The 14,456-nt window shown below is 43.7% G+C and overlaps 1 protein-coding gene across 2 annotated transcripts in view; it reads left to right on the forward strand.

Annotated features, from left to right (window-relative positions):
• The window catches only part of SLC15A1 (solute carrier family 15 member 1), a 48,952-nt gene that overhangs the window by 19,687 nt on the left and 14,809 nt on the right, over positions 1–14,456 (forward strand). For both annotated transcript variants that reach the window (XM_048215693.2, XM_026493509.4), the window contains exons 6-15: positions 1,866–1,965; positions 2,185–2,275; positions 4,924–5,007; positions 6,845–6,927; positions 9,136–9,222; positions 9,771–9,860; positions 11,989–12,033; positions 12,191–12,223; positions 12,309–12,397; positions 12,839–12,920. In XM_048215693.2, the coding sequence (XP_048071650.2) occupies positions 1,866–1,965; positions 2,185–2,275; positions 4,924–5,007; positions 6,845–6,927; positions 9,136–9,222; positions 9,771–9,860; positions 11,989–12,033; positions 12,191–12,223; positions 12,309–12,397; positions 12,839–12,920 (784 nt within the window). The remainder of the gene's footprint in view (positions 1–1,865; positions 1,966–2,184; positions 2,276–4,923; positions 5,008–6,844; positions 6,928–9,135; positions 9,223–9,770; positions 9,861–11,988; positions 12,034–12,190; positions 12,224–12,308; positions 12,398–12,838; positions 12,921–14,456) is intronic.

The raw sequence follows: 14,456 nt of genomic DNA on the forward strand, positions 1-14,456 counted from the left end.
TCCCTCCTCAGCAGGGAGTCTGCTTCTCTCTCTGCCCCTCCCCTTGCTTGACTCTCTCTCTAATAAATAAATAAATAAAATCTTTTAAAAAAATAAAGTAACCTTTAATCCCCTCTGTTATTATAAATAATCCCTTTTATTATAAAAATTATAGTAATAAATCTTATGCTCTACTTCTTTTCAGTATTCTGTACTTTGTAAACAAGATCACACGACATCATCTGATAATCTGCTTTGCAATTAAATCGTGTTTTCCAATGTCTTTTTAATGACTATTATGATTCTATTATGATTGTACCAGAGACAGTGCTTAAATATTTCACCTACACATTCTTTTACTGAAATCGATAAGGCTACAGAAGAATCCCATACATAAATCCTCGCTTGTAATCAAGCTATTGCTTTGCATTTTCTAAATAGTAGATAATGGTATTAATGTGAAGGCTGTGAATTCAAGTTTCACTCAGCTGTCAAGACTGCATTCCATGAATCATCTTCTCAAACAGGTTGAGCCCCTTGTCTGTTTAACTACTGTGAGACTGTGATTTACAATAAGAAATATATTTGGTCTTCCCTGTGTGGGGCACAGAGCTCCTAAAACCCTTGGAATTCGCTGAGGAGAGGGACGAAGGTGTCTCTTGTTATGTTAATGAGGTAATTTTTGGCCCCCACCTAAGGACGGGGGCTGGTTGCCAAAAGAACCAATCAAGTGAACACACCTGGGTGGCTCAGTTGGTTAAGAGGCTGGCTCTTGGTTTCCATTCAGGTCATGATTTCAGGGTCCTGGGATTGAGCCCCGCATTGGCTCTGTGCTCAGTGTGGAGTCTGCATGAGATTCTGTCTCTCTCCCTCTATCCCTCCCCCCACTCATTCTCTCTCTCTCTCTAATAAATAAATAAATCTTAAAAAATATAAAAAGAACCAGTCATGTAATTAGAGGATTGGAGCTTTCATTCACACCCCCTGACCTCCAGGGAGGGGAAGAGGGGCTGGACATTGAATTAATATCCATTGACCAATGATTTACTCAATTCTGCCTATGGAATGAAGCCTCCATAAAAATTCAAAAGGATGGGGTTGGAAGAGCTTTCAGGTTGGTGAGCAAGTGCAGATGGAGGGCAGTGGCTCGCTGGAGAGGGCATAGCAGCCCTGCGCCCCTTCCCACCTACCCTGCCCTGTGTATCTCTTCCATCTGGGGGTTCCTGAGTTCGGTCCTTCGATAATAAACCAGAGATCTAGTCAGTAAAGCATTTCCTGAGTTCTGTGAGCTGCTCCAGCAAATTCCCTGGACTCTAGGAGAAGTACAGGTAACAACCTGGACTTGAGAGGGGCATCTGAAGTTCAAGGACAGGGTCTTTGGAGCCTCTAAGCTGGAGCCGGCCAGTCAGGAGCACAGATGACAGACGACCCAGGCTTGCATCTGGTGCCTAATGGGGCGGGGAAGGGGGGGCAGCCCTTCACTTGTGGAACCGGATGCCATCTCTGGGTAGATAGTGTCAGAATGGAGTTGTAGGACACCCAGCTGGTGTGTGAGAATTGTTTGTTGGTGGTGTGGGGAACTCCCCCCCTACATTGGAAATTGGGGCCAAGAACCCCCCCCAAAAAAAAAACAAAACAAAACACTGTGCCTGGTCCTCTAAGGGAAATTAGGGGAGAGAGAGGCTCCTGCTTTTAAGAATCTCACGTTTCTGGGGCCCCTGGGTGGCTCGGTCAGTTAAACCTCCAACTCTTGATCTCAGCTCAGGTCTTGCTCTCAGGGTCATGAGTTTGAGCCCCACATTGGGTTCCACACTGGGCATGGAGCCTACTTAAAGAAACAAACCAGAATCTCACGTTTCTGGCAATCACCCCTCTCCTTTCCCTAGAGCACTGTCCATGACCGGCCTGGCCCTGATAGCTCTGGGAACTGGAGGGATAAAGCCCTGTGTGTCTGCATTTGGTGGCGATCAGTTTGAAGAGGGCCAGGTAAGATCACACACCTTCACGGAAACTACGTAAGTGAATTCTAAACCTCCAGGAATCCCATTCCCCTGGTACAAGATCTGTTCTCCATTTGATTCTTTTTAAAGGACATTTGAAAGGAGGACACTGACCAAAACTAAGTTAGAAGTGAAGACATTATCAGCTACATTTTATCCATTGATAGATAAAGTCATATTGTAACCTTATTCCTTTTTATTACAGGAAAAGCAAAGAAACAGATTCTTTTCCATCTTTTATTTGGCCATTAATGCTGGAAGCTTGCTTTCTACTATCATCACTCCCATGCTCAGAGGTAAAAAAAAAAAAAAAAAAAAAATTTAAGTCCTTGTTTTGTGTGTTTGTTTTGTCCCTCTTTTCTCCCGTTATACTTCTGCTGTTGGGTACATGTGATATACTTGGAAATCCAGAAGATGAGCTTCTTGTCTTGTCTAATCTTTTTTGACCACCCCCCCACCCTGATCACAAGGACCACTGAAGAATCTGAAACATCCTAGTATAGCAATTAACTGTTCTAAATGATTATTAATGCAAAGTCTTTATTCACAGTAAAGGATAAGACAAGAGGTGCTATTTGGAAACCACACCTGGATGGATCATAGTTGACATTTTTGCTTTCAAGCTTTGCTCCCCAGTGATGTTCAGTGGGTTAGGAAGAATTTAATGGGCCAAGTTTTATTCTTTGCATTCCTCTCATCTCAGCTATTTCTAAAAGAACTGCCCAGGAAAGAGAACGAGACAGCAACTATCAACAGCTCGCAGGGTTTTTTTGCAGGCTGACACTCCACTGAGGTGGTGAATTTCCTACATGGAAGGGAATATTCGGGGACAGATTAGACCAAAACAACACCATGGTGGCCACACTGCAAAGCATATTAAATGATGAAAGAAAATATTTTGTGGGGATTTATGTATTTCTGCATGGAGTAGTAGTTCGAAGAGGACACTTAAGCCCCATTCCAACTTGTTTGGTATAAACATATAATAGCTTGTATTCTTGCATTATGTTCCCTCCCCTTCCCTCCCCTCCCCCACCTCCACCATCTCTCTTTCTTTCTTTCTTTCTTTCTTTCTTTCTTTCTTTCTTTGTTATGTTATGTTATGTTATGTTATGTTATGTTATGTTATGTCACCATACAGTACGTCATTAGTTTTTGATGTCCATGATTCATTGTTTGCATGTAACACCCACTGCTCCATGCAGTACGTGCCCTCCTTACTACCCATCACCGGGCTAACCCATCTGCCCACCCTCCTCCCCTCTGAAACCCTCAGATCATTTCCCAGAGTCCATAGTCTCTCATGGTTTGTCTCCCTCTCTGTTCCCCCCCCTTCATTTTTCCCTTCCTTCTCCTCATATCCTCCCTGCTATTCCTTATGTTCCACAAATAAGTAAAACCATATGATAATTGTCTTTCTCTGCTTGACTAATTTCACTTAGCATAATCTCCTCCAGTTCTATCCATATTGATGCAAATGTTGGGTAATCATCCTTTCTGATGGCTGAGTAATATTCCATTGTATATATGGACCACATCTTCTTTATCCATTTGTCTGTTGAAGGGCATCTCGGCTCCTTCCACGATTTAGCTATTGTGGACATTGCTGCTATGAACATTGGGGTGCATGTGGCCCTTCTTTTCACTACATCTGTATTTTTGGGGTAAATAGCCAATAGTTCAATCGCTGGGTCCTAGGGTAGCTCTATTTTTAACTTTTTGAGGGTTCCACACTGTTTTCCAAAGTGGCTATACCAACTTGCATTCCCACCAACAGTGTAAGAGGGATCCCCTTTCTCCACATCCTCTCCAACATTTGTTGTTTCCTGCCTTGTCAATTTTTGCCATTCTAACTGGTGTAAGGTGGTTTCTCACTGTAGTTTTGATTACTAGAATTATGTACTATGCATGTTTGAATTGTGAATGCATGAAAGGATAATTTTATAGGTAAAATCATGGCTCTCATACAGATATGAAATGAGCATGTGCTGAGATTTTATATGACTTACTAATTAAGGAGGAAACTGGAGTACTGCCACAATCAGCTCAAATAAGCATTTGACTAACAGAGACTAATATTCTTCACAGAAGGAAGAGTCCTTTTGTGTTGCCACAAACGAATCATTTGTACACTATCAATAAGAAACATTTGTCTATCAATTTTCTACAAGTTAACTTCTATCTCTACAGAACTCTGAAACAGCTACTCAAAGACAAAGTCAAACCCCTTTCGGATCAGGTTATTCCTGGAGGCTCCATTCCATTGAAAGAATTCCCAACAATCTCTGTTGGTCCTTCCAAAGTCTGAATCTTCCTTCTTACCCATCCCAGGATTTCAGAGCTAAAGTAGATCTGCAGTCAGGGGTTAGCAAACTATGGCCGATGGGCCAGATCCAGAAACCTGGACAAGACCATTGGTCTATTGTCTGTGGCTGTTTGTATCTTACAAAGTCAGGGTTGGGTAGTTGAGACAGAGACTACATCATCCACAAAGCCTAAAATATTTACTATCTGGCTCTTCACAGAAAAGTTTATTGGCCCCTGCCCTGGGCCATCTAATTGCTTTCTAATTAGCATGAATTCAGGAATACACAATCTTGATTTCCCAGGGCAGTTTTGATTTTTATTTACTGAGTTCCCTATCTTAAGTTACTGCATCCAGGTCACTTCTATCTCCCCCACTAAGAAAATCCACATAAGGGGTTCCCACTGATTTTGGCGTGGCCGGTATCGGCATCTATTTAGGGGCTAAGATTGGAAGCTGTGTTCAGCTCCAACTCTTTCTACTCCAAAGCTGCTTGGCTCAGCTGGCAATGAAATCAATATAGCAAATGGGTAAGTCTAGAACATTATATGTAATAACCAGTTAGGGATTTTTAAAAATGGTAACCATATGAGCGTTACCAAAGCCATAATGAATTTTACTCTTGTAATTTCTTCTCAGTTCAACTATGCGGAATTCACAGTAAACAAGCTTGTTACCCACTGGCGTTTGGGGTTCCTGCGGCCCTCATGGCCGTATCTCTGAGTAAGTAGAAATCAGTTGAATTATTACAATCCTACCATCAGGTCAGACCCTCACATTAATTATTGCAACTAATTTTTAGAAGTACAAGGAAAAAATTGTAATAATAATTCCCAAGCTCTGAGAATCAAAGTAGAGTTGGCATATTGTTTCAGAGGAAATAAGGTGAAAAAAGGGTTTACAGGAAAAGGGATCAATTGAGCTGGACATTGAAAGGTTTGATACTATTTAGGGAGACTAAAATGAAAGAGAATCCATTAAACTAGATGACCCCATAGCCGAAAGCTTTTGTTCTTATCAACACATGCTCATCTCCAGCTTGCCTGAGACCAGGCAACCTGGCCCAGTTGCTGTTTAAATACTTCCAAAGAGTATCTAGATTTCTATAACGTATCATCTCAAAATGTTTCTACTAGAGGAGACGCCTGGGGGGCTCAGTCGGTTGAGTATCTGCCCTTGGCTCAGGTCATGATCCCAGGGTCCTGGGATCAAATCCCCCATTTCCAAGCTCCCTGATCAGCGGGGAGTCTACTTCTCCCACTCTCTCTGCCCCCCTGCCCCCCGCTCATGCTCACTTGCACTCTCTCTCTCTCTCTCGAATAAATAAATAAAATCTTTAAAAAAATGTTTCTACTAGAATGTCTTCCTGTTGGGAGGAGTAAATATATCTATTAGATACATTCATTCACACATTAGTTTCTTGGCTCTGGCTTTTTAGGAAGTGTGGACAGGTTTCTCCATAGGATGATCTATATCGAACGATGGTAGGTGTCTTCATTACCTAGGACTGTCATGACAAAATACCACACATGGGTGGCTTTAACACCAATGTATTTATCGGCTCACAGCTGTGGAGGTGGGGGGTCCAAAATCCACATGGCCGTGCTCTCTGTGAAGTTACTGAGAAGGATCTCTTCCAGGCCTCTTTCCGACCTGTGGTAGTTCCCTGGCCTGGGGCAACATAACACCGATCGGCCCATGGCCTTCCCCTGTGGGCACATCTGTGTCCAAAGTTGCCCTTTTTCAGAAGGACACCAGTCCTGTTGCTGGAGGGGCCCCCTCAGTGACCTCATCTTAACTCCATCTTCTGCAAAGAATGTATTTGCAAATAAGGTCACATTCTGAGGTACTGGGGGTAAGGACTCCAGCATCTTTGGGGGGTGAGGCACGAGTCCACCTGTGACAGTAGTCCAAGAAGGAAACCGAGCCCAGTAACCACCTCAAGCCTTTACAGCCTCCCACTTGAATGAGGTAGTGCCCACGCTGTCACTTGCTCTGACTTTTTTCCGTTTTTAAGAGCGCTGCGCGCCGACTATGCCCCCTTCAACCTTCAACCGCGTTCGCCCGGCCTGTAGCTCTTCTGCTCTCTCCGCACGGCTGTGCCGCAGCGCAGTATTTTCCCCTTTTTCTGTGCCCTTTTTCTTCCATCATTCTTTAAACACTGCCACACTCCCCCCAAAAGGCTCATATATTATACCTTCTCCTCTCTAAGTCTGGGCAAGGAGACAGAGAGGATTTCAAACACAACTGTTCTTGGCCAAACACTGTGTCCAGTGGGCCTTAGGTACCATTTAGTCTGTTTGAGTCATGCTTACCTCGAAGATCATGTTTTAGTAGCAACGGGCTTCAGGGTTGGGTGCGAGAACACGAACACAACGCCGCTGGAAGCCCCGTGATTGTGAGGATCTCAAGCACTTTCTGAACAGGGTGACGGTTAGGCAAGCCCATTCTGTGAGTAGTCCCAGTGTTCCCAAAACAGGTTGTAACTCAAAAGCACATCTTCTAGGTCGCAGGTAGTTCTGTCAAATGCCTTGTTAACATGTCTTCTTTTCCTTCCCAGTTGTGTTTGTCATTGGCAGTGGAATGTACAAGAAGTTTCAGCCCCAGGGTAATATCATGGGTAAAGTTGTCAAGTGCATTGGTGTAAGTATTTTGGGAGTTCTCTCTCTCGAAGACATTTTGTCACCCCAGAACCTTCTACTTCCTTTAAAGTAAAGTGCAATGGCGCTTTGACTTTTCTTTAAACATTATATTGTTGTTCTTGGCTGTTTAGATAAATTGAAGTTTCTTATAAAACTCACCAAAAGGAAAAGGGCACAAACAGAACTCAAACAGGGGGGGGGATAGAAAGGGCTCTTGAACTGTTAAATTAGATCAGGAGTCAAAGAAAGGCAAAGCAGAGCGACTCTTCGGCCATCAAATCCCTGGCTGAGGTCAGGAAGGCAGGAAGCCGGAGGGGAGAGGTGGGCTTTGGTGCTGCGTATCAATGGTATCAACGGTCTCAAGTGTGGAAAGTGTCAGCCATGCTACTTTTAGGAATCAAGGCGAAGAAAATAACTTTTTAAAATGAACACACAAAATGGGGGCACCTGGGGGGCTCCGTCGCTTAAGTGTCTGCCTTCAGCTCAGGTCATGATCCTAGGGTCCTAGGATCGAGTCCCGCATCGGGCTCCCTGCTCATCTGGGAGCCTGCTTCTTCCTCTCCCTCTGCCTCTGCCTGCCGCTCCCTCTGCTTGTGCTCTCTCTCTCTCTCACTCACTGTCTGACAAATAAATCTTAAAAACCTTTAAAAAAACACACACACGTGTGGGTAGTCTTTTGGTTAAAAAGACAGTCTTAAAATAATTTTAGCCCTTTACTTGCTCTTTACCTGGCTTTATTGCATTAAAGTGTACATGTGTAGGTCACTTTGTGAAATAACGCGTCCTCCCACAGTCAAAAAACCTCCCTCCTCTTGTATTGTAAACCTCCCTCACTAGTCCTCCTGCACTTTCCCCTCACATGAGATCAATTCCAATTCTCTCTCCAAGTCCTTCCTTAACAAGGGCTTGACAACTTAAACTCCAAAAGAACAACGCGGAGCTACTTTGAGTCACAACAATCGTACTTCCCTGTAGCCTCATATTGTGGCTTTGAGTCCCTGCCTGGTAGTCACACTCGGGTCCCCCAGCCACCTGTGCCATCTCCTTCTCTTGCTGCTGTGTCACTGCACGTATGGTGGGACTGCGCCCTGCAGCCTGGTAACCACCAGCACGGGCGGCCGTGAAACATTTGAAATGTGGCAAGTGCAACTGGGAACCGAGTTTTTAATTGGATTTCATGCCCATTAATTTAAATTACATAACTTCTTATAAATGTATTTCTGGATAGTGGGTTCTCAGTCTTAAACTTTAAAACAGATGCTCCGCTCAGTGAGTGGAAAACTTTTAAGTATCTTTGGAACAACTTAGGTCTATCAATTGATGTTTCCAAACATAAGTTTTATGAGAAGTGAGCACAAACCCAACACTTCTGTTAAAAATTGAGCATCCACATTGAGATGTTCCATAAGTGTAAAATATACCCTGGATTTTGAAGACGTGGCATGAAAAAAAGAATGTAGAAATTCTCGTTAATTTTAATATTTGGTATTATTAATAATTGTTTACATAATTATTTCATTATTGATTTACTATTACTGTTAATTTATTACATGTTAAGATCATATTTAGGGTTTATTGGGTTAAATAGCATATAACATATTTAAAATTAATTTCACCTGTTTCCCTGTTACTATTTTTTTTACACTTGTATAATTTTTATTTTAATTATTTTAATTTTGGTATAGTTTTTTTAAAGATTTTATTTATTTGTTTATTTGAGAGAGAGAATGAAAGAGAGAAACTTTATTTGAGAGAGAGATCTCAGGACCCTGAGATCAAGACCTAAGACAAAGGCAGATGCTTAACTGACTGAGCCACCCAGGCGCCCGTAATTCTGGTATATATAGTTGATGTACTGAATTATATCAGTTTCAGGGGTATCCCTATTACTTTTTAATATGGCTACCAGAAAACTTAAGTCACAAGTGGCACACTTTATATTTCCATTGAACGCTCCTCTCCAGGGTGTCTGGAGATTACAGTAGTAACAGTATGACTTCGTTACCCCACTCAGGGGCTCATAGTTAGAAAGAGATTAGAAATAAATGCAGGTTATGCCTTTTCGCATTACCGTTACACTAGTGTATACAATTTTATATCCGTCTTTTCTTACGAACAGTTTTCCCTGCAAGGCAGTTTTGTTGCAATGTGCTTCCCTGATAAAGCAGTCGGTTCTGTTTTGAAATTTGATTTTTCTTCCTTCCTTCAGTTTGCCATCAAAAATAGGTTTAGGCACCGGAGTAAGGCGTTTCCGAAGAGGGAGCACTGGCTGGACTGGGCTAGAGAGAAGTACAATGTAAGTGGTCATTCCCCCTGCGGGGGTCCCCCGTCTTCCTCCAGGAGGGGAGCAGCCCGGTCACAATTCGTATGACTCAGGCCGCATGCACAAAATTATCAGCTGTATCCCTGTAAACTCGATCGGGGTTTTAAATAAGACTATGCAAGAGTGTTTTTTAATATTGAGCAGAACTTGATAAACAATGGGTAGAATTTATCTGGAGACCATATTATCTTTTCATAGTTTTTCATTTGGTATAATCTGTCATTAATTATACGGGATTGTGATCACATAACTAGTTTGAAAACAGAAGAGTCATTTGGTGGTGGAGTTTCACTTTATTGGAAGTACATTTAAATCCTAGTAAAATGCTTCCTAAGCATTTTAAATAGTTGAAGAGTTTGGGGTTTTCTAAAAAAAAATATCTGGGGTAAGATTCTTTGGAACAAGTAGTCACCTCCCCGCTTGCCTCTGGATGCAGTTCTGTCTGCACTAAAACAACATCGCTGACAGCTGTGAGTGACGCAGGTCGTGGCTGATTTGTCCTGTCCCCACTTTATTCGCAGGAGCGGCTCATCTCTCAGATTAAGATGGTTACGAGGGTGATGTTCCTATACATTCCGCTCCCAATGTTCTGGGCCCTGTTTGACCAGCAGGTATTGAAAGCTGTGTTTCTGTACAAATTTCTGTATGTTGCAGACATATGCGTGCTACCATGGACGGGGCAGTACCTAGTATTTAGCTCCTAACACCGTTCTCTTCTGGCTTCTTTTTTATACTTATTTATTTACTAAGTGTTAAATCACACTGAGTTTACTTTTTTTTTTTAAGATGTTTTTTCGAGAGAAAGAGTGCACGTGCGTGCACGAGTTGGGGGAGGCATAGAAGCAGAGAGAGAGAGTTGCAAGCAGACTCCCTGCTGAGCACGGAGCCTGACCTGGGGCTCCATCCACACAACCCAGGAAATCATGACAGTCGAATGCTTAACCAACTGAGCCACTCAGGCGCCCCACACCAAATTTCTTTAAAAACAAACAAACAAACAAACAAACAAAAACAACTCTAGATAGTTCTATCCACATTCCTGTTGCAAAACAATGAAGAAAATTAGGTGTGGTCAAGTAAAGGAGACTTGAGAAAGATTTGATCCAACTATCTAGGACTCTTACCCATCAAACAGAATAAAGAGTTTTTCTGATACAGTATGTTCAGAAGATGTACAATATTGTCTTTTATGGGATCCATAGAATATTTAAGCTGAGGGGGCTTGATACCTCTCATTCTAAAATGGAACACTTAAGCTAGAAGTACCTTCCAGGGATTTGAAATGACTGCCCAAGTCATTTTGACCAGAGCAAGGAACTAGAACCCAGCTCACTGCCTTGTCACCCTGCTCTTACTCCCACAGATATAGGAATTTTTCAGATTTGGGTTAAACAGCTCAATGCATGATACTCAGTAGCCAATGTTATGAAGTGTTGTTTCTTCTAGAAACTGGAGCTTCAAAAAAATTTACAAGGTGTTATTGTGCAGGAAGGATTATTTTTTTTAAGATTTTATTTACTTATGAGAGAGAGAGAAAGAGAGAGCATGAGCGGGGGGAGGGGCAGAAGGAGAGGGAGAAGCGGACTCCCCGCTGAGCAAGTAGCCTGATGCAGGGCTCCATCCCAGGACCCTGGGATCATGACCTGAGCCAAAGATAGTCGCTTAACCAACTGAGTCACCCAGGTGCGCCCAGGAAGGATTATTATAAGGGCAAATCATCTCTTGGAAAAAAATTGAGCAAACACATGAATCTCCTTCTATGTAAGTATGGGATTTAGACCAGCATCTTACGCACCGGGAGGCAGTTTTGCATGTTGAATAGAAACCAGCTCTTGGAATCAGACCTGCACTAGAAGTGCACTCATCACCTTTCAGCTGTGTGATTGGGGGGATTCCATAACCCTCCTGGAAGGGTAATCACCCATGGCAAGGCTGTGAGGATCAAATTAGAGACCGTGTATAAAGCGATTCATGACTCGTATCTATTAAGAACGCAAGGATGGGGCGCCTGGCTGGCTCAAAGGATAGAGCATGCGACTCTTGATCTTGGGGTCATAATGTTCAAGCCCCATGTCGGGTGCAGAGATTACTTAGAAAATAAAAAAGAATTCAAGCTGTGGCATATTTCCTGACTTTCCATAATGCCTTCTAAATGGAGTTGACTGACTATGTTGAAACCTTTATGTGTTCGGTCCTCCATGGAAGTAATCATGTGTATTGGTACAGTCCTGAGTCTTCTCTATACAAAATAGGTTGAATGTAACTAGGCCGCCCAGGTTGAAATCCATCGCTCTCTTGATGGATTTCCACTTCAGGACACCCTGGACCGTCAGAAATGGCCCTTAAGCAATAATGATGTTCTTGAAGCTGTGATGCCAGTGAACGTAGACTATCCTTCATGTGCGTGACCTCCTCTACCTTGGAGCTGACGTCAAGTTTCCAACAGGTCTCAGACGTGCATCTTTGTATTTCCTAAGGATTGCTGCATCTCAGAGTAGATTCTTCGTGGGAGGTGACCGGGACAACTAGATGCCGTGTTAATTTATACAACAGAAATGCAAGGTGTTTGGTTTTACCCAGTGTTACAGTGGAGCTGGGGAATAAACTTGATGTTAAAATAACATTTAAATCCCATAACATTCCAGACTTCTTCCTGATCTGGAAAACACTCAACCTTGGCTTGTAAAATGTTTAACCTTCACGTTCCCAAATGATGCAGCAAACGTATTTGTTTTTCAGGGCTCCAGGTGGACGCTGCAAGCGACAACTATGAATGGGAAAATTGTAAGTTCGGGGTATCAAGCTTCTCTACCTCCCCTGGTCACTGTTCCTTTACTCCAATCCCTTCGCCCCCTTTCCCCTTCCTTGTCATGACATTCCTCATCCCTCCAGCTGGTCATCTACGGGAACTTATCAGTAAGACTCTCCCCCCTCTTTTTAGGGGCTTCTTGAACTTCAGCCAGATCAGATGCAGGTAGGAAAAAATACTTAAGTTGCTTTCTGAGTTCAAAGTCGCCTTTGAGACCACGGCTAACAGTTCATGTCCACTTCACCCGCAGACCGTGAACGCCATCTTGATCATCATCATGGTCCCCATCATGGATGCTGTGGTGTACCCTCTGATTGCAAAGTGTGGCTTCAATTTCACGTAGGTGACCGGCAGGTTGGGGGTGGCATGAGGAAAGAATGTCTCCCCTCTATGATGGGGTTTTTAAAGAATTATATTTGAATTAGAGGCCTGTGTGCTGATGTTTCTGGAAACTTGTCCTTAAAATAAAAGTGCTATTAATGGCAGCTGGAAAAGCTTCTAATTAACTCTTTTCATATATGTAGACAATAGAAATGTTAACTATCATCCGAAGTAGTACCTCAGCTATAGTTTCTAGAAATTAAATGTAAAAATGCAAGTATGAAACTACATTATATTTATCCCTCTTAGCCTTGATCATAAATAAGAGAGCAAGAGACATTTTCATTCGGTGCTTTGTAGGGAAGCTAGTTTTGTTTGGGTGGGTGGTGGGAAAGGAGTGTGATCATGAGCTCGCTGGGATGAGGCTGGCGGAGAGTCACTCTTACCCTTGTCTCCCAGCTCCTTGAAGAAGATGACAGTTGGAATGTTCCTGGCTTCCATGGCTTTTGTGGTGGCGGCAATCGTGCAGGTGGAAATTGATGTAAGTTGCCCTCCCATCCCCCAGTGTCCTTTCCTGCGGGTCGGGTGGGGGGTCCAGGAGGCTTCTTTCTCTGGGACCGCGGGGAGGCCAAGGGCTCTGCTGACAGACGGTCCTGGAGCTAGGGATGATGTGGAGATGCCACAGGGGCAAAACGGTCCCTTTCAGGCAGCGTGCACCGTGGGTGCTCATCACTGTGAAGGGGGCAGCCGGGAGGAGGGTCGGACGGAGGGTACACAGGGAGTTTCTGTGGACACGGTTTTTATAATGGGAGTGGGAGTTTGTAGAACTTGTTCTTCCACAATCTGAACTTTTAGGAAGTCTGGTGAGAGGTTCATCTGTCTCAAACAGGCAGCATTTTGAAAATGTGTCAACTGTCTTCGGGAAGATGCCTTTCGTATTCTGATGTTTCTAGTGATGTTAGTTCCCACGCCAGTCCTCAGTGTGCCGGACCCACGGTGGCACTCAGCCAGATTCCTGGTGCCCTCTGTGTGAGAGCAGGCTAGAAACAGGCGTTGTGTAGTGTGGGAGACAGGAGGTAAACACTCTCCTCCCACCTCTGTCCCCTCCTTCTTTCTCTGTCTCTGTCTCCTCCCCTCTGTGTGTATCTCTCTGTCTGTCTCTCTTTCTGTTTCTGTCGTTGTCTCTCCCTCCTTCCTTCTCTCTCTGTACTTTCTCTTTTTAAATGTGTAAGTGTGACAAAATATACATAACAAGAATTTACCGTCTTACCCGTTTCTGAATGTACACTTCCGTAGTGTTAAATGCTTTCACGTTGTCGTACAACTCATCTCCTGAACACTTTTCATCTTGCAAAATGAACTCTGTGCCCGTTGAAAATAAACCCCCCTTCCCCCCACCGGCCCCTGACACTCATCACTCTACCTTCTGTCTCTGTGAGTTTCTCTGCTCTTGGTTCTTCACGTAAGTGCATTCGCACAGTATTGGTCCCTGTGATTGGCTGATTTCACTGAGCATAATGTCCTCGAGGTTCATCTGTGTCGTAGCAGGTGTCGGAATCTCCTTCCTTTTTACAGTGGAATCATAGTCTACTGTGGGATGAACCCGTTTTGTTGATCCATCTGTCAACGGGCATTGGGTTGTTTTCACGTGTGGGCTCCTGAGACTAGTCCTCCTGTGCACGTGGGGGTAGTCACTGGCTCCTGACCATGGCTAGCTTTGTGCAAAATGAATCGCGGGACTAGGATAGACTTCTAGAATAGAATAGAATGAATTGCTTCAGGGATCCTGCAATTGGAGAGAGAGAGAGCTGTCGGGAAAAAAGGCAGATCCCCAGAACAAACAGGTGGAGGCAGGAGGCATAGATCAGTTGTGAAAGGATGTTTGGGACACCGTCAGGCCAGTGGCTGAGGCTCCCAGAGTTAGAGGGCACGATGTTGGCCTCCCAGGAGAGCAGATCTCATGATACACGTTCATTTGGGCTGTGTTCACTCTGACCCCCTCAGACAGGAGGCTTCATAGCCTGGCATCCTTCGGTCTGGAGGTGTGAAGACCAAGAGCAGCCTCTCTGTGATTACT

The sequence above is a fragment of the Ursus arctos genome, unplaced genomic scaffold (genome assembly GCF_023065955.2).
Source record: "Ursus arctos isolate Adak ecotype North America unplaced genomic scaffold, UrsArc2.0 scaffold_10, whole genome shotgun sequence".
Taxonomy (NCBI): Eukaryota; Metazoa; Chordata; class Mammalia; order Carnivora; family Ursidae; genus Ursus; species Ursus arctos.